The 26,691-nt window shown below is 41.0% G+C and overlaps 1 protein-coding gene across 2 annotated transcripts in view; it reads left to right on the top strand.

Moving 5' to 3' along the window:
* Positions 1–2,360: 2,360 nt before the first annotated feature.
* Positions 2,361–26,691, top strand: part of LOC126094690 (elongator complex protein 1) — a 139,418-nt gene continuing 115,087 nt past the window's right edge. The window contains exons 1-5 of one of the 2 annotated variants that reach the window (XM_049909215.1): positions 2,361–3,570; positions 3,660–4,023; positions 9,486–9,724; positions 11,156–11,673; positions 26,304–26,617. In XM_049909215.1, the coding sequence (XP_049765172.1) occupies positions 2,424–3,570; positions 3,660–4,023; positions 9,486–9,724; positions 11,156–11,673; positions 26,304–26,617 (2,582 nt within the window). In that variant the 5' untranslated portion in view covers positions 2,361–2,423. Of the gene's footprint in view, positions 3,571–3,659; positions 4,024–9,485; positions 9,725–11,152; positions 11,674–26,303; positions 26,618–26,691 lie in introns of both variants that reach the window. The other variant, XM_049909214.1, reaches the window with a different exon arrangement.

Genomic DNA, 26,691 nt, shown 5'->3' with positions numbered 1-26,691 from the left:
TAAAAAGCACCATTGGTAGAATCAAACTGATTAGCAGATGGACCCAGCGAGGCAGCACAGTGTTTAGCTCACTGGACTCACATTTGGGAGGGTGACAGTTCAAACCTGCATCTGACCATCCTTATTTAGGTTTTCTGTGAGTTTCCTAAATCGCTTCAGGTAAATGCCGTGATGGTTCCTTTGAAAGAACATGGCCAATTTCCTTCCCCATTCTTCCCTAATCCTATGGGACCAATGACCATGCTGTTTGGTCCCCTCTCTCAGATCAACCAACCAACCAATTGGCAGGTGGCATTTATTTGTATCTCAGGCATTTTTAGTGCTACATAAGGAAATGCTCTTAAACCTTCAGACACTGCAAGTTGTTTGTTTAAATACATATTTGTGGCAGGCATATTTGTTGTTAAGTAGCTCTATAAATTGTGTGAAACACTATTGCATGCATCAGTGGTCAATATATATGTGGTTTAACTAGCTAACCCCAGTACAAATAAGGCATTTGAACTACTAAAAGCCGAATATAACATGTAAGGAAAACCTATATATTTTGAAGTGAAAGGTATTGAGGGAGATATGACTAATTCACAAAAATTGAAGTGGACTAGTAACTAAAGTTAACTTTAAACCTTATTTCCATGGAATGTGGTGGCAGCCCTTAACTGTGTTCCTTTATACTTCCACTTTCCAAAATATACAGTCACATTATTATTCCTCAAGCTCCTTGTATAATGTGTGAAATTCCCTTTCTGTACCACGCAATGACATTTTTCGGACCCACTCATGCACTTTCTTTGTGTTGTTTTAGATTTCTATCTTCCTTCTCTAATATTCAAGGTATCCCTACAAGTTGCATACAATTTGAGTCCAATGAATGTCATTTTCTTACAAATGTGGATTCCAGCATCCAGTGATATAAGCTACTGCAGTGTGTATGTGCTCCTCGTGTAAAAACAGTTGAAAATCATCTTGCGAAGACCGCAATTCTCGCAAAAAGAACAGTTGAGAACAGGAATGCAAGTTGAGTTCGGGTGACTTGAATTGACTTGACACGCTGTGTCGTAAAGGACAGTATGAATACAGTATACACCTTGATGTGACGGTGTATTCACACTGTCCCTTATGTCACAGCACTCCAAGACAATTCAAGTCACGTGATTTCAACTTGCATTGCTGTCCTCAGCTGTTCTTTTCACGAGAATTACGGTCTGCGCGATACATGGAGGTATACCTCCATGGCGCGATATGATTTTCAGGTCTTTGTACACGCGAAGTGCACAAACACAATGCGGCAGCTTATATACGTGGATTCTGGACTCCACATTTGTGCGAAAATGACATTTATTGGACATAAGTGGTTTTCAGCTTTCATGGATAGCTTATGTGTTAGAGAAGGGAGACAGAAGTGCAAAACAACACAGGGAAAATGCGTGGACCTGAAAAAATTTCATTGCTTGGTAGAGAAGGGGAATTTCTCACACTATACAAGAAATTTGAGGAAGAGGAATCTGCATTTCATATTTTGGAAAATCTTATCATCAGTTTTTTTTTCATTTATTACGTCAAACTGTACCCAGAATTACTAAAAGAACACCGTTACGAGCTGCCATAACATTCAGTGCTAGTTTTTGCGTAGTCGTATGCCTTCCTCAATATCTTAATCTTCAAAATATATAGGATTCATTTACATGTTTATTTGTCTTTTAATAGTTCGAGCTCCTTATTTTTACTGGGGTTAGCTAGTGAAACTACATAAATATTGCCCATTGATGCTTGTAAAATTTTTTTACAGATAATTCAGAGAGCTAGTTAACATTAAATGCAATTCAGAATGTTTTGACGGGACAGGACGTGACGTGATGTGACGACCAGTGTGAATTCCGCTTTTGGATATCGCCATTTGAAATGTACCGGTATTGTGGAATGTTTTGACGGGACTTGATGGCCAGTGTTAATTGGCCTTTACTTTTTTAGTGGTTTAGGAGTCGACGTTATAAAGAGACTGTCTGCTGAGGAAAGTGCACAAATTGAGACCAATTTCCAGAGGAACAGGATACCTGGTGCAGTTGGTGCTATCGACTCAACAAAAATTACAGTACACAATCCTCCAAAAGATCCCCAGGTGGTATACAGCTGCTGCTGCTGCTATACATTTCAGATGTTGATCCAACCAGAAATGGGACAAGAACTGTTTAAGCAAAGCAAACACGAAGCACGAGTTTCTATGCTTGTTTCTTGCGCTTGAAAATAGCTCTCTTGCAGGCCCTTGAACGAACCTACACAGATTTTCCGCTATGTTTTCCAAATACTTTTAATGTCGAATGTGCTTTCTTTACTTGGTAATCTTTGAAAGTTGAAAGCGTCTAGCTGTCTGTCAACATTGTGGCATGGTTGTGATTTGAGTTCTGTTAGTTTACGGTCGTAAAATGAGGAATCTTTCGGTTTCCCGTCATATTGGATTAAATATTCCAGAAAGTAATGCGTTTTCACAGTTTACTGTAGATGTAGCTACAGGTGACATCTTAGGATATAGTGAGAAGACAGTGTATAAATTGTCTGCTAAGAGCGGTGAGATAGAATGTTTTCTCAGTTTGGAAGAACTCGGTCATTTGACAACATGTTACGATATCGTAGGCATGAACGTAAATTCTGTCAGCGAAGAAGTTTGCTTGGTGCTAGCTAGCGGTGACATATTAACAGTAGAAAGTTACTCCAAGGAAGTGGAATGTGTCGGAAGTGTCGACAGTGGGGTATCTGCAGTTCAGTGGAGTCCCGACGAAGAAATGATAGTTCTTGTCACTGGGAAAGAAAGCATTATTACCATGACTGGATCATTCGACCCTGTTAATGAAGTAGATTTTCACGATGATAGTTTCGGCGAAAAGCAGTTCATAACAGTCGGCTGGGGGAAGAAAGAAACACAGTTTCATGGTTCAGAAGGGAAGGCAGCAGCTAGAGCAGAAGAGAAACCTGTTGTTCCGTCGGAAGGTGATGATAGAGTTCCCAGAGTGAGTTGGCGAGGCGATGGCAGTCTTTATTGTGTTAGCTTGTTGCACCGTAACAACTTTCGCCAAATAAAAGTTTTTAACCGTGAAGGTGTTTTGCAATACACAAGTGAGTACGTACCCGGTCTGGAAATGAGTCTTGCATGGAGACCTTCGGGGAATTTGATAGCATCCACACAAACACTACCTAATAAACACCAGGTAACATTTTTCGAAAAAAATGGTCTACGGCATGGTGAATTTTCGTTGCCATTCGCCCCACAGGAAGTGTACATACCTTGGCTATCGTGGAATTGTGATTCAGACGTGCTGGCCGTATTATGCAAGAAAAAAAATTCCAGTCAGTCATTTCTGCAGCTCTGGACAAGCAACAATTATCATTGGTATCTCAAACAAAACTTATTGTTTGATGACAGTGAACTAAACTTGAAAGTCCAGTGGGATATCGAAATCAGTTTACGTCTGCATGTATGTCAGGGATCGAGATATATGCGGTATGATTTGTCCTGGGAGACAGATTATAGTTCCATATATGGCAGTGATGCAGATGTTGCTGTTATTGATGGAGGTAAGTACCAAATACTTGCAATTTCCATTGTTATTTGGTTGTGGAGGTACTAAATAGCTGTAAGTATATCTTCTTTTTTTTTTTTACAGAAAAATTGTTGTTAACATCATTTCGGAATTCAGTGATACCTCCTCCAATGTGTGGAGAAACACTCACATTGCCAGCTGCTATTAGCACTGTAATATTTTCTTCAAGCACATTACACAAGCTTTGTGTGATAATGTGTAATGGTGACCTAGCTATATTCGGGAGAGAAGAAGTTAAAAATGAACATGTACTCATCAGTATGGGGCAGTTGTTATGGGAATGTGAAAATTCAGGCATAAAACACTGTCTGAATATGCATCATTGGCTTTGGCTTACCGATGAAGTTCTTTTAAGTACGGTCTCTGTGGGACGTACATCAGTGCTCATTAATATCAGCTTGTTGGCTGATGGAAGTATTGTAACCAGGTGAGAATTTTTTCTTGAAATAATTTTACATGTACAATCTTTGTTTTAGATACAGTGTTAAACTGCATCATTAATATTAATGCGTGTACACCTGTGCTGTGTGTGTGGTAAAAGCTATGTGGTGGAAATCCTCCTTCCCCCAACCTGCATTTTTCATTGTTTTTGTCCAGTAATCATGCAGCAAAATACTCATCAATGGCAAGTTTCAGTCTCCTGAAAAAAATAACTGAGTTGGTGATGCATTACATATTTCAGGTAAGATAGAGCAGAAGTTGTGTATATAGTGCTCCTGGCATGAATGAAAAGTACAACGGTTTTATTAATAAATCCTTATCTTATTTGAATACTATTTTCTTCTGAATAAAGGTATCTTGTTAAAAGGAAACTGTTTCTGTAAGTCAGAAACAGCTCTGGTGTTCATGGTAAAGCATTTTAAACCATGAACATCTGAAACAACTTAAAATTGCTTAACGGGATTTCAGTAAGCTAGCATTGCATTGTAGCTATTATCCCTGAAAGCTATATATCTGCATTTTATTTATTGGTCTATGATGTCTTTTACATCTTTTTCATTGTGCGTAAATTTGTCAGAACATTATGTTCTCCACATTTACACAGCAAATGAACACAGCATCAGTACCTCATATTTTGACATACTTGTGTGTTTATTTAATGAACAGTTTGCTATTTTGCCAATAACTTTATTCAAATGTTGTTTGCAAGTGCTATTAAAAATTGCTCTAATTTAAAAATGCTCAATCGCTTGTGTTAAAGGACACCAAAATTGAAAAGAAAACCAAAAGACTCCTATGTCAAGAAGCCGTAAGTAAGTGTTTAAGTAAAATTCAAGTACAGTTCATTGTCATTTTATGTGAAAGCACTTGCACAAGAATACTAGTGTATTTATTTATAAACAAACCTTTAATTGTAATTGTTGTGAATGATTTGAGTGTGACCAGCTACATAAGAGGACTGTTCAAAAAGTAAGATGACTTTTCAAATTGCGCAGGCAATATACATTCGATTATCAGTCTTGTTTTTTGTTATGTTGGTACATATGTCCTGAACATATGTTCACAGTTTCAAGTGTACAGCATACTTTGTTTGTTTTTGACAGATAGAAAGTTTAGACGTGTTTTAGTGTGCTCGGCAATTTTAGATTATTATAAAAAAATGGAGCAAAGATATTGCATCCAATTTTGTGTGAAAAATGGAAACAAGTGCTGTAAAACAAGTGAAATGTTGACAGTGACATACAGTGAGACTGCTCTAAGTACAAAAAAGTGTTTACAAGTGCTACAAGCTCTTCCTAGATGGCCAAGAAGGTGTCCCTTATGAACCTTGCTCTGGACACTCCAGCTCAACTACAGATGATAATGTCGAAGCTGTGAAGAAAATTGTTTTGGGAAATCGTCAAATTACTGTAAGAGAAGTTGTTGAGGCTGTTGGCATAACGGTCAGCTCATGTCATGCATTTTTTTTTTAAGATGGTTTGCGCATGAGATGTGTGTCAGGGAAGTTTGCTCCTAAACTTTTCAATTTTGATCAGAAGAACCGTCACATGAGCATTATTCAGGAGCTCTTGAATGACGTCAGTAATGATCCTGATTTGCTCAAAAGGGTCATAACTGGTGACGAAACATGGGTTTATGGTTATGATGTTGACACCAAAGCTCAACCATCCCAATGGAAGCATCCTGGAGAGCCTAGACTGAGAAAAGCTCGCCAAGTTCGATGAAATGTCAAAGTTTTGCTCACTATTTTCTTCTATTACTGTGGCATAGTGCATCATGAATTCTTACCTCGAGGTTGTACAGTCAATAAGGAGTATTACCTTGATATTATTGCCATTTGCGAGAAGCAATACACAAAAAATGTCTGAAATTATGTAAAAACAATTCATGGCTTTTGCATCATGACAATGCACCTGCTGAGTCATTGTTGCTCGTGAGAGATTTTTTGGCCAAAAACAACACGACAATCATACCTCAGCCACAATATTCACTGGATTTGGCCCCCTGTGACTATTTTGCTGTTCCCAAAACTGAACAGCTCCATGAAAGGACAAAGATTTGAGGAAATAAAAACTGCAATGCTGGAAGTACTCAAGACTGTACCAAAAAGTGCTTATGAGAAGTGCTTCGAGGATTGGAAGAAGCATTGGCACAAGTGTATTGTATCTGAGGGGGATTACTTTGAAGGGGCCAACATGAATATTGATGAATAAATAAATATTTTTTCATGAAAACATAACATCATCCTACTTTCTGAACACAACTCGTATTTATAACATTTTTTTTATTTAAATATTATTGTAAAATATAAGTTTAAGATAGGAAAATCATCATGTTGATGCAAATCATGTTTTTAGAATGTAAGAACAATGTATTTTTGGTGGGGACAGCCTTCAGGCAATGGAAAAGCAGACAGTAGTGGAACACTGTGAGAGCCAAGTGAAGACTGGGACTTTCTGAGTGAAGAGCTCAAGGGGGAAATTCTGGACACTTTTACGTGAGTTCAGGAAGGAAGCAGACATGCCTGTGGTAATGAGTGGTATTAGACTGTGTTGGTGATCGATTCTGGGTAGTGAACAGCTGCTGCCATACATTATCTTGTGACAGGGCCTATTAACACGCAGTTCTAGTCAGTGCATAGAGTATTTGACTGCAGGATCACAGCTACAGGTTATTAATTGCAGCAAATTAACAGCAGGGCATGAAAGCAGATGTGCGCGGCATTACCCTATGACTTCATTGAGTTATTCTTTTTAAACAGAACCGTGCATTGCCCAGGTACCTAAAGCACGAGTAAACACTGGTAAAGAGGCAACTGGCTTGCTTGTATGGGATTCTGTTTGGGAGACTCGCTACTCACCTGTAAATGTTAGGTAATGTCGCAGATTGACTGGGCCAGACTGTAGCTGGAATTCAGTTGTGGTTCTGTTCATCTGAATATTGATTGTTGCAACTTGTCGTATCTGTCGAATGTCCTAAACAGAACATTCTAAATACCAAATCAACAATTTCATCTTGTTGCCAAATTCTGAGAACGACGGAATCTTGCACATTTAAGCACATTATGCTTGTGGTCTGCTTCTAATCTAGTAATGGCTGTCTATCCTAGTATCGCTGGTAAATGATAACTGGATAGAATTGGAGTAGGTTGGCTATGACATCTGTTGTCTTTCATTCTTACAACATGAACTACCCTTTTATACAGCTGTCTGCCATATACATATGACTTGCAGACTGGACTGCACGGGTTTCTGTATTTTTGTTTTTGGGTTCTCCCGCTTCCCTATTGAATTTTGACTATTACCATACTTGTTAATTGCTGTTTAAAAACATGTGGAAAGGAACAAATTCAGCAAGTCAGTGCCAGACTACAGATTCACTGGTATCATGTTTGAACCCAATTAGTACAAAAATATTTTTCTGCCACTTACTGCTTCTTTCATCTCTGGCGGTGATTTGTTAGTATGAGAAATGCAAATTTTCTCCATTGTTAAGAATCCATGTTAGACTGTAGGTCTCATAACACACTAGGTAAGTCAGTTCAAAGAGCAGAGGAAGGCAAGGGCATACCACCCCATATAAGATCATAATTCGTAAACCATTGCAAAGTTTTAAGTGAACCTTCAGGATGATGACAGGGTTACTTATTGGGGGAAAAAAAAAAATCACTACTTGTACGTGTACCCTAGTTCAAAAAAGGGCCAAGTGAGGTGGAACAGTGGTTAGCACATTGGACTTGTATTCAGGAGGACAATGGTTCAAATCCCCTTCCGGCCATCTGGATTTGAGTTTTTCATAATTTCCCCCAAATAACTTGATGCAAATGCCCATATGATCCATTTGCAAGGGTATAACTGATATTCTTAATCCAAGCTTGTACTCCATCTAAAATGACATTGTTGATGATTGGACATTAAACACTAATCTCTCTTCTTTCTTCACACAAGGATTCGTCTGAAAGCTACCAAAGTCTTTGGTCTTGTTTGTGAGCCTTCTGACAACTCAGAATGTTTTATTATTCAGTGAGTTGTTACCATTACTTCTTTATATGTATTGTGGGTGCAGTAACTTTAGATAGAGCTCACATTTTAAACTGATTAAACATGAAGCATAAGTCCAGTCTCATAGAGTGATTGCAAGAATGTCACAAGCAACTGTTAACAAGTTTTTTGTTCATTGCTTCAAGTTTTCCCAAGTTATCTCTTTTTTGTAATTTTTCCCTAATATCTTGAAACCAGTGTGTATTTGATTACTGTTACCACATTCTCTGTTTTAAGACAATGTTTATGGACTGGAATGGAGAGTAGGGTATAACACTAATTTAAATTATTGGTTTCTTGATCCTCCACTTACTATAAATTTCGGGTCGACAGAAGCGTCCGATCCGACGCGTCGGCTTTGACCCGTGATGTGAGGGTGTTGTTGTGTGCGACGTCATGACGGCGCGGAGTTTGGTTTGTGAGTGTGGCGTGTTTCTAGATGTCGTCGTGTTGTGGTGTGTTCAGGGTTTTCGTTTGTGTGGTGTAATGGGCTTTGCTTTTACTCATTATCGAGAATTGTTAGAGTGTCGGCTGTGTTTGTAGCGGAATTTGTTTCAGTGAGTTAACGATTTTGTGTGAAGGTTAATTTAGTGTTGTTCGCTGTACGTCGTGTGGTAATTTTAGTAAAATTAATCGTTTGTTGTTTTTGTTCTGGAATGGATATGACGGATAAAATTAATAGTGCGCAGGTCAAGGGAAGTGTTCGATCCCAATGTGTGGCTGTGTATGTTGGTATTGGTATTGGGAGATGTTTTTGCGCTATATAGGCCAAGAGAAGTGTTTGATCCTAATTTATGGGATCGGGAGCTGCTGTTGAACTATATAGGTCAAGGGAAGTGTCCGATTCCAGATGATATTGTGTTTAGTGGTATTTGGGGAGTTTTGTGATGTCGATTTTTTTCGTCTTTTTGTGTGGTTTTGTATGGCGGGGGGGGGGTGTCTAAATTTGTTTATATTTAGTTTGCCCCCCCCCCCCCCCCCACTCAAAAACACCCTATTTCCCGCTCTTGTCCCATTAGTGTCATTAGGCTTTTTGTCGAAAGTGTGTGTGTTTGTTTTTCGGTGCATTTTCGTCCTCATAATGTGTACGTAACGACTTTTTATGTGCCATATTGGAATCGTGGTTTACGGTCGTTTACGCCATATTTGTGACGCCATGGGTCAAAGAAGACGGGTGGGATCGGATGCTTCCGTATTTCCTAAATTTCTAGTTCTTTGTCTATCTGAGGAAATAATAGTGATGTAGTCCTCTTTTCATTTAATGAGGTATTATAAACTGTGTCATGAGAGGTACATAACTTCATAATTTGTGTAATTGAGGTAGATTCCATTCTGTATAATCTTCTTTCATGTCAAAAGACCCATAGAAATTTTGTCCAAGTTTGGGTGTGTCTTCTGAATGTTGCAGGAAAACATTGAATATACCTGGAAGCATTGTATCCCTTACTAAATTATGTACAAGTTCAGCTGCATTAATTCAATTGTCTGATGGGCAAATGTTAAAATATCTACCATCCGAGAATAAAACGGAACAATTTGGGAGAGCAATGCCAGAGCCCTGCACTGTGATGCTGACATGCACTGTTGGTGACACGGAATGCGCTCTGGGACTCACAAACCGTGGTAATTTGTATGTGACTAGTGAAGGTGAGTGATTCACACACATTGTTAAGATCTCTGTGTTATGTTACACAGCTGTGTACCCAGGTTATGAGCTAGGGGGAGGGTGTAGTGGTGATGGTGGAGGAGGAGGGTGGTAACTCATATTAGTTTTATGGAAGTGAGAGTGATGGAGGAAGAAAGCACAATTTATTCCTAAATAAAACTCAAAAAACTGTGTTTTATTAATCACCAAATATATGAATGCTATCATTTTATGATAGGCGTTTGCTACCTACAGTGTACTTTTGAAAAAAAATGTGGTTTGGGTAAGATTGATTCATGTTATTTTGCCGTCATTCGAATAATGTTTGGATGCATGCAAATACTTTCTATTTTCACATTTTTAGTAGGTTTGGATGTTGCCTGGTAACACAAGGGAAAAACATTTTGAATTGAAGGACAGCACTACTGGAAGCTGTCAGAACTCAAGACTCATTTTATATTTTGAGTTACAAAAAGAATTGTGGTGAATAGTGAAATAGTTATTTCATCACATACAGTTCTGGGTGGACTTGCTACTAATCAGTGTGCATTACATGTTCTCTGATTCTTCATATAGGAACTGAACTCGTATTTCTTCCTTGGTGGTGGGACTGAATATGAGTTTAGTTTGTGAAGAACATACTTTTTTCATGAAGGGGGAGGGGACACTGCACTAACATAATATTTAAGTGTATTATTAGTAGCAACATACGAAGAACAGTGTGACTGCCATGTGTCACAAACTAAGTGTTAACATCTTGACAATTTTAAGATTTTGTTTTGATGTTCATTGTTTAGATTCTCCTGTACTCAGTATTTTGCTCTCTTCTTCCTTACCAAAGTATCTCTGTGCTAATTCGTCCTATCACTTTGTTCATTTCTCAGTAGAGCTCTAGAAGACAGATTATTTGCAGCCTCAGTAGAGCTCTCTTTTGGCGCACTTTGTGACAAGAACAATTGGATTTAGCTAACTATAGTGTGACTTACAGGAGTGTAGTGATTTATGTGCATAATTCTTTCTTTTGCTGTTTTGGAGATCATCTGCATGTATCACCTTACAACTTCTCCAGTGACAGTTAAATTTTTCAACATATATTAAAATTGCCATGTAAACAGTAAACATTTTCTGTACTGCTGATATTTTCTGACTTCTCTCATAGAATTCATAGAGAGAGAATCCCAAATCCTGTCTGAAGAACATTCCAGAAGATTTTTTAGGTTTTGCAACTGACAAAAAGGGGAGGATAAAAATTTATAAATTTCATGATCTCATGATAAGGATACGTATTTATTGGACTAATAGGATCTTACAATTTATGGAGAAAAAAGTCCCCTTATTCCTGAAATATTCAAGAGTGCAGTTGTAAATTATGTATCAGTTTGTAAAAGTTTAAATTTACTTACATTTTAAATGGAACTTTTCTTTTTCAGCAGATCGTGATCCAGCACTTGTCTCTAGTGGTATCACATCTGTTTTTGTGTTACCAAAATTTCTTCTAATGGTTACATCACAACATACGTTGTGTTGTGTTAAACTGGAAAATTTTGACTGTTTACTGCATGCTCAGCATGAAAAGGGTGGCAGACGTGTGGAAAGAGGTTCACGAATTGTGGTGGCTGTTGATACTCGTGTTGTTCTGCAGATGCCACGTGGAAATTTGGAGACGGTTACACCACGAACATTAGTGTTAGATGTTGCAGCTCGGTACTTGAATGCTGCTAACTACAGTTCTGCATTTGAACTGTTCCGTAAGCAGCGAATAAATCTGAATCTTTTGTTTGACCATGATCCAGAGAGATTTTTATCCAACATTGACACTTTTGTGGAGGATTTGCACAATCCCTCATGGTTATCATTATTCCTCTCTGAATTGTCCAGTGAGGATGTAGTGCAAACAATGTATGCAGCTTCGTATAGTGGAGGAAGCACAAGAAAGGTGTTTGATGATAAGGTTAGTTTCATTGAAACTAATTGTAAGTTTGCATGCGTATTTTCTTGTTCTGGCATCAGCCAAGAGGAAAGTAAATGTCAACCCACATTTGAAAATGCATGTGAGACATTAAGAAATGTAACTATATGTCCTAATTTTTGAATTCACATGGATTGCATTCAGCTGTGATATGAAACAAATTAGTGGAGAGACTGGAGTTTCTGTGGCTTTATATCCAAAATATTATTCAGTCAATTTTCTGGGACAATGTAAAGATGTTAATCAGTTTCAATGTTATTTATTCATTTTTCATTCATTCATTCGTTTATTTTATCAGGTTATGTAACTTCTACTGCAGACCTTCGGACAACAGCAATGAACAAACTACCAGCCATATTTTATTCTTAATGCAGTCATAGCTGTTCATGCTCGCTGTGTTATTGCTCTATTAGTCACCAGCATTCCTCTACTTTTTTACATTATTGTGTAGTTGAAATATAATCACACAGTTTGCCTCATGTAAAACTTGTCAATTGAACTGTCCCACCTGTGTAAATTCAAACGATCACAGAAGAAAGTGGAATGTTTTCAGAAAGTGTAGTTTGCCACCAGTGAGTAATCATAGTGCTTTATGGTGTGTTATTCAACATAGATAACTGCAGTGACTTTAAGGGAGTTAAGAAATATAACAATTTTTTATTATCTGTTCAATGTATGTGAATGAGTAATGAGCATCTTGGCCAGTATGTTGTAGCATTAGGGTCAGAAGGTGGTCTATTAACAAGGTAATTTCCCACCAGCTGTTATAGCAGTAATGACAAATTTTCCAGAAAGTGTATTCCATTGGTGAATCTTGACAACACTGAGAGCTGTTGTAATTCAGTGTAGGTAGCCAACAGTAATTGTTGTTTTTACAGGGAATGTGTACCACTTACATTTGACTGTCAACTGTGTAGAAGTGATGATGGACATTTATAAACATAACTGGAATCAAAATTACCATTGTGAGATTTGGTCTGGAGTCATTTTTTTAATGTGCAGGGGATAACTTGAAGAACCAGACTGAGGTCTATGGAGAAAGAATAATAAATGTATCAATGGTTTGTAGGATGAGTGTGCACATTCCTGATGAAGAATGGAGAAGACAACTATTAAAAACAACTCAGTTAGTAGAAATACTTGATTTAGTGATTATTTCTAAAAAGAAAGATGATGAGACTTACCAAACAAAAGCGCTGGCAGGTCGATACACACAAACAAACACAAACATACACACAAAATTCTAGCTTTCGCAACCAACGGTTGCCTCATCAGGAAAGAGGGAAGGAGAGGGAAAGACAAAAGGATTTGGGTTTTAAGGGAGAGGGTAAGGAGTCATTCCAATCCCGGGAGCGGAAAGACTTACCTTAGGGGGAAAAAAGGACAGGTATACACTCGCGCGCGCACACACACACATATCCATCCGCATATACACAGACACAAGCAGACATTTGTAAAGGCAGAGAGTTTGGGCAGAGATGTCAGTCGGGGCGGAAGTACAGAGGCAAAGATGAAAGACAGGTGAGGTATGGGCGGCAGCAAATTGAAATTAGAAATTAGCAGAGATTGAGGCCTGGCGGATAGCGAGAAGAGAGGATATGCTGAAGGGCAAGTTCCCATCTCCGGAGTTCTGACAGGTTGGTGTTAGTGGGAAGTATCCAGATAACCCGGACGGTGTAACACTGTGCTAAGATGTGCTGGCCGTGCACCAAGGCATGTTTAGCCACAGGGTGATCCTCATTACCAACAAACACTGTCTGCCTGTGTCCATTCATGCGAATGGACAGTTTGTTGCTGGTCATTCCCACATAGAACGCTTCACAGTGTAGGCAGGTCAGTTGGTAAATCACGTGAGTGCTTTCACACGTGGCTCTGCCTTTGATCGTGTACACCTTCCTGGTTACAGGACTGGAATAGGTGGTGGTGGGAGGGTGCATGGGACAGGTTTTACACTGGGGGCGGTTACAGGGGTAGGAGCCAGAGGGTAGGGAAGGTGGTTTGGGGATTTCATAGGGATGAACTAAGAGGTTACGAAGGTTAGGTGGACGGCGGAAAGACACTCTTGGTGGAGTGGGGAGGATTTCATGAAGGATGGATCTCATTTCAGGGCAGGATTTGAGGAAGTCGTATCCCTGCTGGAGAGCCACATTCAGAATCTGATCCAGTCCGGGAAAGTATCCTGTCACAAGTGGGGCACTTTTGGGGTTCTTCTGTGGAAGGTTCCGGGTTTGAGGAGACGAGGAAGTGGCTCTGGTTATTTGCTTCTGTACCAGGTCGGGAGGGTAGTTACGGGATGCAAAAGCTGTTTTCAGGTTGTTGGTGTATTGGTTCAAGGATTCCGGACTGGAGCAGATTCGTTTGCCACGAAGACCTAGGCTGTAGGGAAGGGACCGTTTGATGTGGAATGGGTGGCAGCTGTCATAATGGAGGTACTGTTGCTTGTTGGTGGGTTTGATGTGGACGGACGTGTGAAGCTGGCCATTGGACAGGTGGAGGTCAACGTCAAGGAAAGTGGCATGGGATTTAGAGTAGGACCAGGTGAATCTGATGGAACCAAAGGAGTTGAGGTTGGAGAGGAAATTCTGGAGTTCTTCTTCACTGTGAGTCCAGATCATGAGAATGTCATCAATAAATCTGTACCAAACTTTGGGTTGGCAGGCCTGGGTAACCAAGAAGGCTTCCTCTAAGCGACCCATGAATAGTTTGGCGTACGAGGGGGCCATCCTGGTACCCATGGCTGTTCCCTTTAATTGTTGGTATGTCTGGCCTTCAAAAGTGAAGAAGTTGTGGGTCAGGATGAAGCTGGCTAAGGTAATAAGGAAAGAGGTTTTAGGTAGGGCGGCAGGTGATCGGCGTGAAAGGAAGTGCTCCATCGCAGCGAGGCCCTGGACATGCGGAATATTTGTGTATAAGGAAGTGGCATCAATGGTTACAAGGATGGTTTCCGGGGGTAACAGACTGGGTAGGGATTCCAGGCGTTCGAGAAAGTGGTTGGTGTCTTTGATGAAGGATGGGAGACTGCATGTAATGGGTTGAAGGTGTTGATCTGCGTAGGCAGAGATGCATTCTGTGGGGGCTTGGTAACCAGCTACAATGGGACGGCCAGGATGATTGGGTTTGTGAATTTTGGGAAGAAGGTAGAAGGTAGGGGTGCGGGGTGTTGGTGGGGTCAGGAGGTTGATGGAGTCAGGTGAAAGGTTTTGTAGGGGGCCTAAGGTTCTGAGGATTCCTTGAAGCTCCGCCTGGACATCAGAAATGGGATTACCTTGGCAAACTTTGTAAGTGGTGTTGTCTGAAAGCTGACGCAGTCCCTCAGCCACATACTCCCGACGATCAAGTACCACAGTCGTGGAACCCTTGTCCGCCGGAAGAATGACGATGGATCGGTCAGCCTTCAGATCACGGATAGCCTGGGCTTCAGCAGTGGTGATGTTGGGAACCCTCTGGCTCCTACCCCTGTAATCGCCCCCGGTGTGAAACCTGTCCCATGGACCCTCCCACCACCACCTATTCCAGTCCTGTAACCAGGAAGGTGTACACGATCAAAGGCAGAGCCACGTGTGAAAGCACCCACGTGATTTACCAACTGACCTGCCTACACTGTGAAGCGTTCTATATGGGAATGACCAGCAACAAACTGTCCATTCGCATGAATGGACACAGGCAGACAGTGTTTGTTGGTAATGAGGATCACCCTGTGGCTAAACATGCCTTGGTGCACGGCCAGCACATCTTGGCACAGTGTTACACCGTCGGGTTATCTGGATACTTCCCACTAACACCAACCTGTCAGAACTCCGGAGATGGGAACTTGCCCTTCAGCATATCCTCTCTTCTCGCTATCCGCCAGGCCTCAATCTCCGCTAATTTCTAATTTCAATTTGCCGCCGCTCATACCTCACCTGTCTTTCATCTTTGCCTCTGTACTTCCGCCCTGACTGACATCTCTGCCCAAACTCTTTGCCTTTACAAATGTCTGCTTGTGTCTGTGTATATGCGGATGGATATGTGTGTGTGTGTGTGTGTGTGTGTGTGTGTGTGTGTGTGTGTGCGCGCGAGTGTATACCTGTCCTTTTTTCCCCCTAAGGTAAGTCTTTCCGCTCCCGGGATTGGAATGACTCCTTACCCTCTCCCTTAAAACCCAAATCCTTTTGTCTTTCCCTCTCCTTCCCTCTTTCCTGACGAGGCAACCGTTGGTTGCGAAAGCTAGAATTTTGTGTGTATGTTTGTGTTTGTTTGTGTGTCTATCGACCTGCCAGCGCTTTTGTTTGGTAAGTCTCATCATCTTTCTTTTTAGAAATATTTTTCCCACGTGGAATGGTTCCCTCTATTATATTCATATCATTGATTTAGTGATTAGATAGAACAAGCGTGTTATAACGGAAAACTAGTGTTTCGTTACATAAAATCGTGGCTGTCATACTGAAGTGAAGAAATATTTACGTTCAGTGATGGGCATTAATGAAGAGAACACAAACTGAAATGCTGATATGCTATGGTGGTCTTTCTGACATGGAGTAATGACTTCCTGAGTTACGTAGTTACTAGTGGAGGGATATGGCAGTAGCACTTACACCAGAATAGAATGTTTGCCAGTGGAGTGGAGGCACTAATCATCTTCATGAAGAATTACTCTGGAGCAACACTTTGTTGCATGGAGGATAGTGTCCACGTGATTCTGGTACTGGCAAAGATTCTTGTTAGTGAAGTTTATTCCCCAGGGCAATTTCCTCATCATCTCTATTTCCGCTGCAGGGGGCTTACCGCTCTTTGGCGGATTCGTGCTACGCTACCACGGGTCCCCAGCCTTTGCAGCATCTTTTCCCTTCTGTGCTGCATGTCTATCGTCTTGCTGTTCTTTTTCTCCTCCCATGGGGAACATGTCTGGGATGTTTTTGGGAATGCCCCGGGTTGACAGGTAGGGTCCGCACGTACCCCTGGTACAGGCTAGGCCCAGGGAGGGATGATTTCCTGAGCTGCTAGCTTCTCAAATTGCCAATTGGTCCCTCTGTAAGGTGTTCGGGAGGTGTGACCTGAGGTGTGAATAATTACTTAAGGCGGGTTCACCTCCCTCTGAGGGGGGGGGGGGGGTAGTTGGAAGGAGCGTTCCATTGGAGATGCTGGCAATCATGGGGTATTTTCTTGCAATGAGCCAATCATCATCTTCAGAGTCAATGTCTACTAAATGTAAACGGAATGAAGCTCATGCAGCTGCACAATGGTTCCTTGTGGTTTCACATACTGAATATGGTCAGTCCTTTGCTATGGTAAATCTGTTTATTATTCAGAAAGATGCTGATACAATTGCTGGCCCTGTGAAATCCTGCTCTCGTTTGTGCGCTGCCACTTTTCTTTTGGAGACTTCTTCTGATTCTGAAGCACAACTGCTTGCACCTTTGCTCTTCCATGGCTATCCTGTTTATGTTGAGGCCCATCAAATGCTGACCTATTCCTGTGGTGTTATCTACACTAGGCTGCTAGATGGTCTGACAGAGACAGAAATCCAAACATACCTCTCTGATCAGGGTGTCATTGCAGTCCATAGAGTGATGAAAAAGATGGATGCATCGTTAGTGCCTACACATGCTCTTTTCCTCAGTTTTGATAGAGTGATGCTTCTGTCAAAGATCAAAGCAGACTGCGACGTTATCACATTTCGGCTGTACATTCTGAACCTGATGGTCTGCTACCAGTTTCATCGTTACAGCCACGCTCGAATCTCCTAGTGACACCCGCCCAGATGTGTAACCTGTGGTAGGGATGTTCATGGGGATGATTGTCTTCCTCCTTCTCCCTGCTGTATCAATTTCAATGGCAACCATGCAGCCTCCTCCCAAGATTGTCCTGTGTTTCTTGATTTGTGGGCCATCACGGTTGAAGGAAAAAGTGCCTTACCCGGCCCCTCTCAAGTTGTTGGCTAGTCGGAAACCCTGTGTTGTACCATTTTTCACTTACAGTACTGTTCTTGCTACATCTCACTCCACGAACAACGTGGCTATGTAGACATATGGCCTCAGATTCAGCATTGTGGTTGTGAAATCATTCAGTGTCACTAGCATCCCTGTCTCCTCCTCCAGCTGTGCACAAGCCACCAAATTTTCGCCTCAAATGGTGGAGTCACCTGCTACACAACTGGCAGACCAGAAAGGACAGAAGAAATATTCTTCCGAAGACTCCTTATGTCCTTGCAGCCAACAAATATCCGAGTCTTCCTATGCCAACCAGAAAGGCTCCAAGAAATCAAACAAAAGCAAACTATCTTCTCCTTTGCCAACTCGGAGATCCTCTTCGACGGTGTTGCCACATGATACCCTCACCCAGTCGACCTCTGTGTCGCTGGTGCACACCGCCAACTATTTTTCTGCCCTGTAATCCACAGACTGACAGAGGGAGACTGCTGATGCCTCTGTAGATCTTATGGAGCAGTGTGCTCCAGCCTCTGCACCCTGTAACAATATGTCTTCAAAGACTGGCAGTCGGTAGCAGCTGAGGTGATTCCACTTCATTTTTTCCCCACCTCCCTTTTCCTCGTCGTGGCTCTCCTCCATTGGAATGCTTGATGCCTTAGAGCCAACATAGAGGACTCAGTGCCGGTCTTGAAATTGCAGCTTTCGCTTGTTTGCTGCGTCCAGAAATTAAATTGCGTCCTCACAACTGCTTTGAGCTCTCGCATGTCTTTGGAGTCCGCTTTGATCTTCCCCCCGAGGACTGCAATTCATCTCATGGGGGAGTCATGCTGCTCCTCCAGGATGACGTTCATAGTCAAGCTATCTCCCTGACTACCTTTGTACCATTTACATCCCTTGTAGCAGTCTCACTGGGTTTTAATTATTTTGTTTGATGTCCTCGGTGTCGACGTACTACATTGTTACATTGACTGAAAAATGGGGTTTGTGGATTCCGACACTGACTACTTTGAATGATGTAGCCGACAGATGCACAGCTACATTTTACAGTACTTTAATTTCACTTTGCACAACCCACAATATTACGCAGTTATATGGCCAGTGCACTATTATGTAAGCTTTGATAAGCCTCATTAATAGTTAGTAGGTGAAACTCCACATACTGCTACAATAGTTTACTGTTGAATATCTACAAGCAGTAAAACCTAACCACAAAGTTCACAGTTCATGTAGAATAATCGGGTATGTCTGGAGCAGACACTGTCACTGTTTTTACACACGGCCTAATTGTTTAACACCTGTTCCACAGTTAATTTGAAGCATTGTTGTTGTTCTAACCAGCACAGGTTACTTGTCTGAAACTCCACCATGGACTGACTGTCTCGTGACAAAAAATCGGGCCCTTATATATCATTATAATAATCGGTACTGAAACTACACTTTGATACAATTAAAACTTAACTCATTAAATTAACTGGATACATCGAAAAATTGGTTCTTTTTAGCAGTTTCTTCTACTACGAGGGTTATGCCACATTATTTGTTTAAATCATGAAATTAACAAATATAGTTATGAAAACAATAATTTTCACAAAATTGTTGATTACTTTGGAATTAATGAAGGGATGATTTTGCTAACATGTTTTTGAATAGAGCTAGATAGATACTTTGATTACTAGTTCTTAGTCTTCCAAATGTTTATGATTATTACAGAATTTATACTTGTTTATATATCAACAATAGAATGTAAGTTACGAAACAATCACTGATTTTGCCCTATAACAAAAGATACTAACTAGGAATAGTCAAAATAAAGTAGAAAATCAATTACATACATAAAACTAAACACAAAATTATGTCTGGTGTTATATTCCTTAAAACTAAGGGCCAACCTATCTCTTATATGAAAATGCAGATTCTATTCATGTGTGCTAATGGTAAATAGTTAAAAGTAACAAGACTAATTTAAGGAGGCAGATGGAAAAACAAGAGGGGAATAAAAATTATCCCAGCTTGCTTCGTCACACCCTCTGTCATTTGGTGTCACCTGATAAGACTTCCTCATCTTATTTGGAAACTCCCTCACCCCTTTCTGCTGTTTGATGACTCCAGTGTGCACCATCCCCTATGGCCTCCCCCAGAACCTCTCAGGGAGGTGCCCTCTTGGCTGACCTCAATGAACTTAACCTCATCTGCTTTAACACGGGAACACCCACTTTGTTTTCAAACACACACACACACACACACACACACACACACACACACACACACACACACAAACACACACAAACCTATTCCCATTTGAACCTTTCCTTCTGCACTGCTCAGCTTACCTATCATCTCAAGTGGTCTGTTCACTCCGACATGTACTCGAACAACCCTTTCCCGTGTACTATCCATTTGCTGACTCCTGCCCCACCTACTTGCACCCCCAAATGGCAGTTTTCTAAGGCTGGCTAGAGGCTTTTATTTACCCTGTCGACCTTTGATTAACAACAATTTCTCAGTGCCGATGACCAGGTAGAATATCTTACAAACGTTATCCTTAATGCCGCATAACGTTTCATTTCTTACACTTTGTTTGCTGCGCCATGTTCCAGTCCCTTGGTGGACTGAGGAATGCCGCAAGGCAATTCACATGCAGAGATGTGCGCTCCACGTTTTTAACCATCATCGTGCAATGGTGGACTGCATTCATTATCAACAATTGCATGCACAGTGTCACTGTTTTCTTTGGGATAGCATAAAAGTTAGCCAGATTTCATTTACTAGTTCTGTAACAGTTCCACTCTCTCTTCTGTTGTGTTCGCCAGCCTGTGCCGGCTCTCTGGGACCAAGGTTCAGACCCCGATTTCCAGCCTGACCATGGCATATGATGTCATAGTGGACCCTATTGCTGTCTTCAACATCTTGGGCCACTATTTTGCAGAGATTTTGAGCTTCATCCACTATCGCCCTTCTCTTCTCAGAATCGTGAATACTACAAGCCGCCTTTACTATGAGGGAACTTGACCTTGCTCTTACTTCATCCCGACAGACAGTGTTCACTTTCAAATGTTGCAGGACTTTTCTCTTGCGGGGCAAGCAGTTTCTCCTTCATACGCAGGATCGCATCTGGGCAGAGCGCGTGTTCCCCAGATGCTGGCATGAAGCCACAGTTATATTCACACCTAAGCCTGGTAAGGACAATCACCTTCCTTCTAGTTACTTGCCCCATTTCTCTGTGTTTGCAGGGGATGGAATGCATGGCCGGCTAGTATGGTAGCTCAAATTTTGCAGTCTACTAACCAGTGCACAATGTTGATTTCGTGCACACTGTTCTGCAGTTGACCATGTCATCACTTTGTCGACCCACGTGATGAACGATTTTTTTGATTTGGAGAAAGCCTACAACACTTGCTGGAGGACTGGTATTCTCCATACTCTGTGTGGGACTTGTGCCCCATTTCCTCCAGGAATCTTTAGAAGACAAAGTTTTCAAGATAAATGTGGGTTCTGCCTTGTTTGGACACCTTTGTCTAGGAAAATGGTGTGCCACCTTGAGTGTTGTCCTCTTTGCTATTGCCATTAACCCTATTTTGGCCTGTCTCCTGCTGGGCATCTCCAACTCCCTTTTTGTTGACGATTTTGTCATCTATTGCAGTTCTCCATGGACTTGTCTCCTTGAGTGGCATCTTCAACATTGTCTCGACCATCTTTACTCATGGAGCATCAGCTGTGGTTTTCACTTTTCCACTAACAAAACTCTTTGTATGAATTTATGGTGCAGTTGGTTTCTTCCACTCTCTTTACATCTTGGGCGTGTTGCTCTCCCGTTTGTTGAAACTATGAAATTCCTGGAGTTCATGCTTGATAGGAAAGTTTGTTGGTCCTCCATGTGTCCTACCTGGCTGCCCACTGTACGCGGTCCCTCAATGTCCTACGTATCCTCAGCTGCACAATGTGGATTTCCTGCATGCTGTTCAGTAGTTGACCATCTCGTCCCTTTGTCAACCATTTCATGGACAGTTTTCTGTGGAAACATAAAACTGTGGGCGTGTTTTTGATTTGGACAAAGCCTATGACAAGTGTTGGAGAAATGGTATCCTCCATACTCTCTACATGTGGGGAGCAGATCGGACCACCCTCCTCCATTTGTACTGGTCTCACTAGACTGTGTGTTTCGTTTATGCATCTGCGTGTCCATCTTGCTTACGCTGTCTCAATACTACCCACCGTCATGACATCCGTTTGGCTACTGGCACCTTTTACACTAGCCCGGTTGAGAGTCTGTATGCAGAAGCTGCTGAACTACCAATGTCATACTGCCAAGATTTTCTCCTCTGGCAGATATGCATGCTGTTTGTCTGCCATACCCACCCACCCACCCATCCTGTGCCGCCTCCTTTGATCTCCAGTTTGGAACGCGTCCCTCTTCTCTGTTACCTCCTGGATTTCGGTTTCGCCTCTTGCTCCGGCAGCTTAACTTCATATTACCTGCCACTTTCCTGATGGATATGAACCCTTCACAACCTTGGCTTTGTGCGGTGGTGCATGTTCACCATGGCCTTCATTCGCTTCCTAAGGACCTACTCCAGCCTTGCCCTATCTTCATAAGTTTATCGACCTTCCCAAAGAACTTAATAATAGTGCTGTTGTGTACACTGATGGCTCTTGGACTGACCATGGTATCAGGTGTGCCTTCGTCACTGACTTGTGCATTTTTCGTCATTGGCTTCCGGAATGCTGCTCAGTATTTACAGCAGAAATCTTTGTCCTGTATCAGTCTGGCTTTTCAATTTGGTCATCTGCTCAGATTATCAGTTCCCTTCAGAGCCTCTGTTTGCTGCACACCATCCATTCCTTAGTGCAACGGGTCCAGGAAATCTGTTACTTACTCACTCTTGATTGAGCCACTGTAATGTTTATGTGGGTTCCTGGTGGTCACATTGGTCTGATGGAGAACAAGGCCACTGATACTGCTGCTAAGGCTGCAGTCCTTGTCTTTCGGCCCGCTAGTTCTTCCATTCCCTCCAATGATCTTTGTGTTTTCTTCTGTCAGCAAGTGATGTCACTTTGGCATCACCACCCCTCCTCCCATCATGGGAACGAGCTCCTGAGAATTGAACTTTTCCCAGCGGCTTGGATGACTCCTCTCAGCCCTCTTGCTTTGAGGAGATCATATTCGCTTGGCTGCATATTGTGCACTGTCTTTTTAGCCGTCGTCATTTGTTAAGTGGTTCTCCCACACCACTTTGTTCCCATTGCCCTCAACCTTTGATGGTTCATTTCCTTGTGGAAGGACCATTTTTTAACTACTTACATTCTCATTTAGGTTTGACATTGTGGTTACTGGCCTTGTTGGTGAACAACGTGCAGGCTGTTGACCGCGTTTTACTTTTTGTCCGTCGTAGCAATATGATGAAGGACATTTAATCTTTAGTTCAGGACGACGGTTCAATCCCGCGTCCGGCCATCCTGATTTAGGTTTTCCGTGATTTCCCTACATCACTCCAGGCAAATGCCGGGATGGTTCCTCTGAAAGGGCACGGCCGACTTCCTTCCCCATCCTTCCCTAATCCGATGAGACCGATGACCACGCTGTCTGGTCTCCTTCCCCAACCAACCAACCTACCTTTAGTTCAGGACCTCCATTTCTCTATTTTATATGCCATTCAGTGTATTTTATGGACTCTTCTCCAAGTCCCTGTTTTTAGCTTTCTTTCCTTCCGTTGATTGGACTTAATGTGAAGTCATTTTTAACTCCTTTTTTTGTCTTTGTGTTCTATAGTTCTAACATGGGCGTGTGTGACTCTAGTTGTTTTTGCACCCTAAAACAAAACAAAACAATTTTCTCTTTAGCCCTAACCTAGCTGCCAGTGATACACATGTCTTTCTTTATTTCAACCTTATTTCCTCCTGTGCATTTTCATGACAGTTCCAATGGGATATAGACTGGCACCAGCTGGTTATTATCAGAGCTGACATGTTTTTACAGAGAGAATATATAAAATCTTGTCCCACACTATGGCCAACAGTGGATGTTCTACTGTGGAAAAGTGATGAAAAATACATACTCGCATACAATCTAAACACTAGTGTTGTTGTTATCTGTTGTACTTCACACCAGAAGCAGTTGATAACTGCAGAACATATGGGATACATAAATATAGTCCCCATCCCATCCAGATCTGTATTCCATTAAAGAATCACTATGGGTTTCAAAGTGAGACCAATATCCTATATATCTATAGTACACAGAATCTTGTTTTAGTGCAAAATTAATGAAATATCGGTATGTTACAAGTGGAATGCCAGGAAGACTGTTATTTCTTAGTCCATAAGATGCTTATGATAGTTTCCACAATGAAACTTTGCCTTGAAACCTGGCAGAAAAGCCAAAGAGATTCTTGGCATATGTTAAGTATGCCAATGGCAAGACACAATCAGTGCCTTATCTGTGCGATAGCAATGGAGATACTATCGAAGACAGTGCTGCCAAAGCAGAATTACTAAACACAGCTTTCCGAAATGTCTTCACAAAAGAAGACGAAGTAAATATCCCAGAATTTGGATCAAGAACAGCTGCCAACTTGAGTAACATAGAAGTAAATATCCTCAGAGTAGTGAAGCAAATTAAATCACTTAATAAAAGCAAGTCATCTGGTCCAGACTGTATACCAATTAGATTCCTTTCAGAGTATGCTGATGCAGCAGCTCCATACTTAACAATCATATACAACACATCAGAGCTCATACTGAAAGATATACGTGTTTGTTCTTTCCGCGTGCTAGACGAGATTGGAACAATAGAGAATTGTGAAGGTGATTTGATATACCCCATGCCAGGCACGCAAGTGTGATTTGCAGAGTATCCATGTAGATGTGGAACACAATCCACATAATAGCAGCAAGTAATTCCAGAAGTTGAAACAACTGAGATGTTAACAGGTTATAACTGAGAACTTTATGGCATTGAAAATGATGTGGCTTGTAATAAAGAAATTGTTTGTAACACAAAATTATGTCACATATAGTGGTTCTTAAAAGTTTGAAGTTACTATGCACTACAGAGTAAAATTTTGGTTCAGTTATAATCTATCACAGAACAGAAATATCACACATGAAGAAGTTTCTGATCTCTGCATTAAATCACCACTACATATTTTGGCAAACTGTTGATTGTAAAATATCGCTATAACATCAGTTATGGTTGTCAGCTACTGACAGTGCTGGTGGAGAAAGGCATCAACAGCTAAATTTATCATATACACCTAACACAGCAAGAAAAGAAGAGAATGTTATTCAAGGATGTCAATATGAAAAATTACTTTCACAGTAAGTTTGTTTTTAATTTTGTGCATACTGTTCTTCAGTCACAATAAGTGGTAGAGCTGTTGCCACCAATATTCAAAACGGGTGTATTGTGCCCACACCAGTCACTGAATCACAGGCAACTGTAACAGAGGTGATAAACACCCATTTCATGGAAATGAAGAGACCTACCAGACTATAATCTAAACAGTAATGATGAACTCTTGGTACAAACTAACAAATACACGTATCTTGGAACTAACATTAACAGCCATTCTAATAACTTGTGATAAATTAGTCTGTATTGAGAAAGCCAGAGAACACTTTGTAAAATGAGTAATGCATTCAAGAGACATCACCTCTCAATCAAAACAAAATTAAGATTTCTATGTTGCTACACATTTCCCGTCCTTTTCTGTGGAACAGACATGGATTTTGACTGAGATTATGGGCAAATGAATTGAGATATTTGAGACGTGGCTGCTAAGAATGCCATGGGCAGATAAAATTGCTGACGATATTTCTGAACACAGAAAAATACAGTATCTTGGCTATGTAATGAGGAATGAGAATAGAACCTTCTGCAAATGAAAATACCTGGTAAAAGAGGGTGAGGGTGAGGAAGAGGAAGAACACCTTGGCTCAGTAACTTACGGATGTGGACTTTGCACACAAGTGAAGAACTTTTTCAAACAGAAGTGATATAGCTATGATGCTTACGAACAGCTGTAAAACATTAGACACTAAAAGAAGAAAAAGAATGAGGAAAAAGAAAGAAATATTAAAATAATTCTGAAAGCTTTAGTCAAACATTGCTTTCTTCAATGAGTGTATATCCAGTCTTCAGTTATTTCTGATTTACTGGCTTATAATTTAAGTTTTTCTTCTGTTTACAAAAAGATGAAGTAGAACTATATAAAAAATATTTCTTGAACAGTAGTCCCATGTTGGATTTGTGTAAATTAAATTGTTATGGGAAAAATAGAAGGAAATAAAAATCACCAGCTATCTGCATGGTATTTTGTTACACATATCAGAATTACTTTGATTACAGTGTAAAATGTTTGCCTGTTGCATTAAAATGGCAGTGTCTCATTTCTACTAGTACGCGCATCTGACTTAAATGATGTGTGCATTAATTGAGAATATAAGTAGATGAGAGTATTGTTGGAGTTGGCTGTATTAACTTCCACAGATACAATGTGATGACAGCGATAGTGTTGGTAATGACAATTGGGGGGGGGGGGGGGGGGGGGACTAGTGCTGCCAGTAATGAAACGGGAGGAGGAGATAACTCACTGCTTAAGATGTATAGTTTTCATTTATGTGTTCATGCCTTAATGCAAGATAATGAGAACTGAATTTATTCTTATTAATGCCTTATAATGGTCTCTCTTTTTTCTTCCTCTCAAGGTTAATCTGGTTTGTGACAAGATACGTGAGGCTATCCAGAAGCGTGATGATGCTTCACTTTATCTTTTCCCCGTCCTGACAAGTTATGTGCGTAAAAACAATAAAGATGATCTGGCATGTGCACTGAAAGAAGCTAAGGCTTCTAAGCACATATCTGTTGATGAAGCTCTTAAATATTTATTTTATATGGTCGATGTAAATGAGATGTACAATATTGCACTTGGTCTTTACGACTTTGACCTAGTAACATTAGTTGCATCAAAGTCAACAAAAGACCCTAAGGAATACCTCCCATTCCTGAATGAGTTACGCAGGTATGGCATGGCAGTACACTGTATTGAGTTTTATGTTATTGCCGTTTTATTCCATGCTGAAAGGTTATACTTTT

The sequence above is a fragment of the Schistocerca cancellata genome, chromosome 8 (assembly GCF_023864275.1).
Source record: "Schistocerca cancellata isolate TAMUIC-IGC-003103 chromosome 8, iqSchCanc2.1, whole genome shotgun sequence".
In the NCBI taxonomy this organism is placed as follows: Eukaryota; Metazoa; Arthropoda; class Insecta; order Orthoptera; family Acrididae; genus Schistocerca; species Schistocerca cancellata.
Note: the sequence above shows the minus strand (reverse complement) of the source record. Positions and strands in the feature narration are given on the sequence as shown.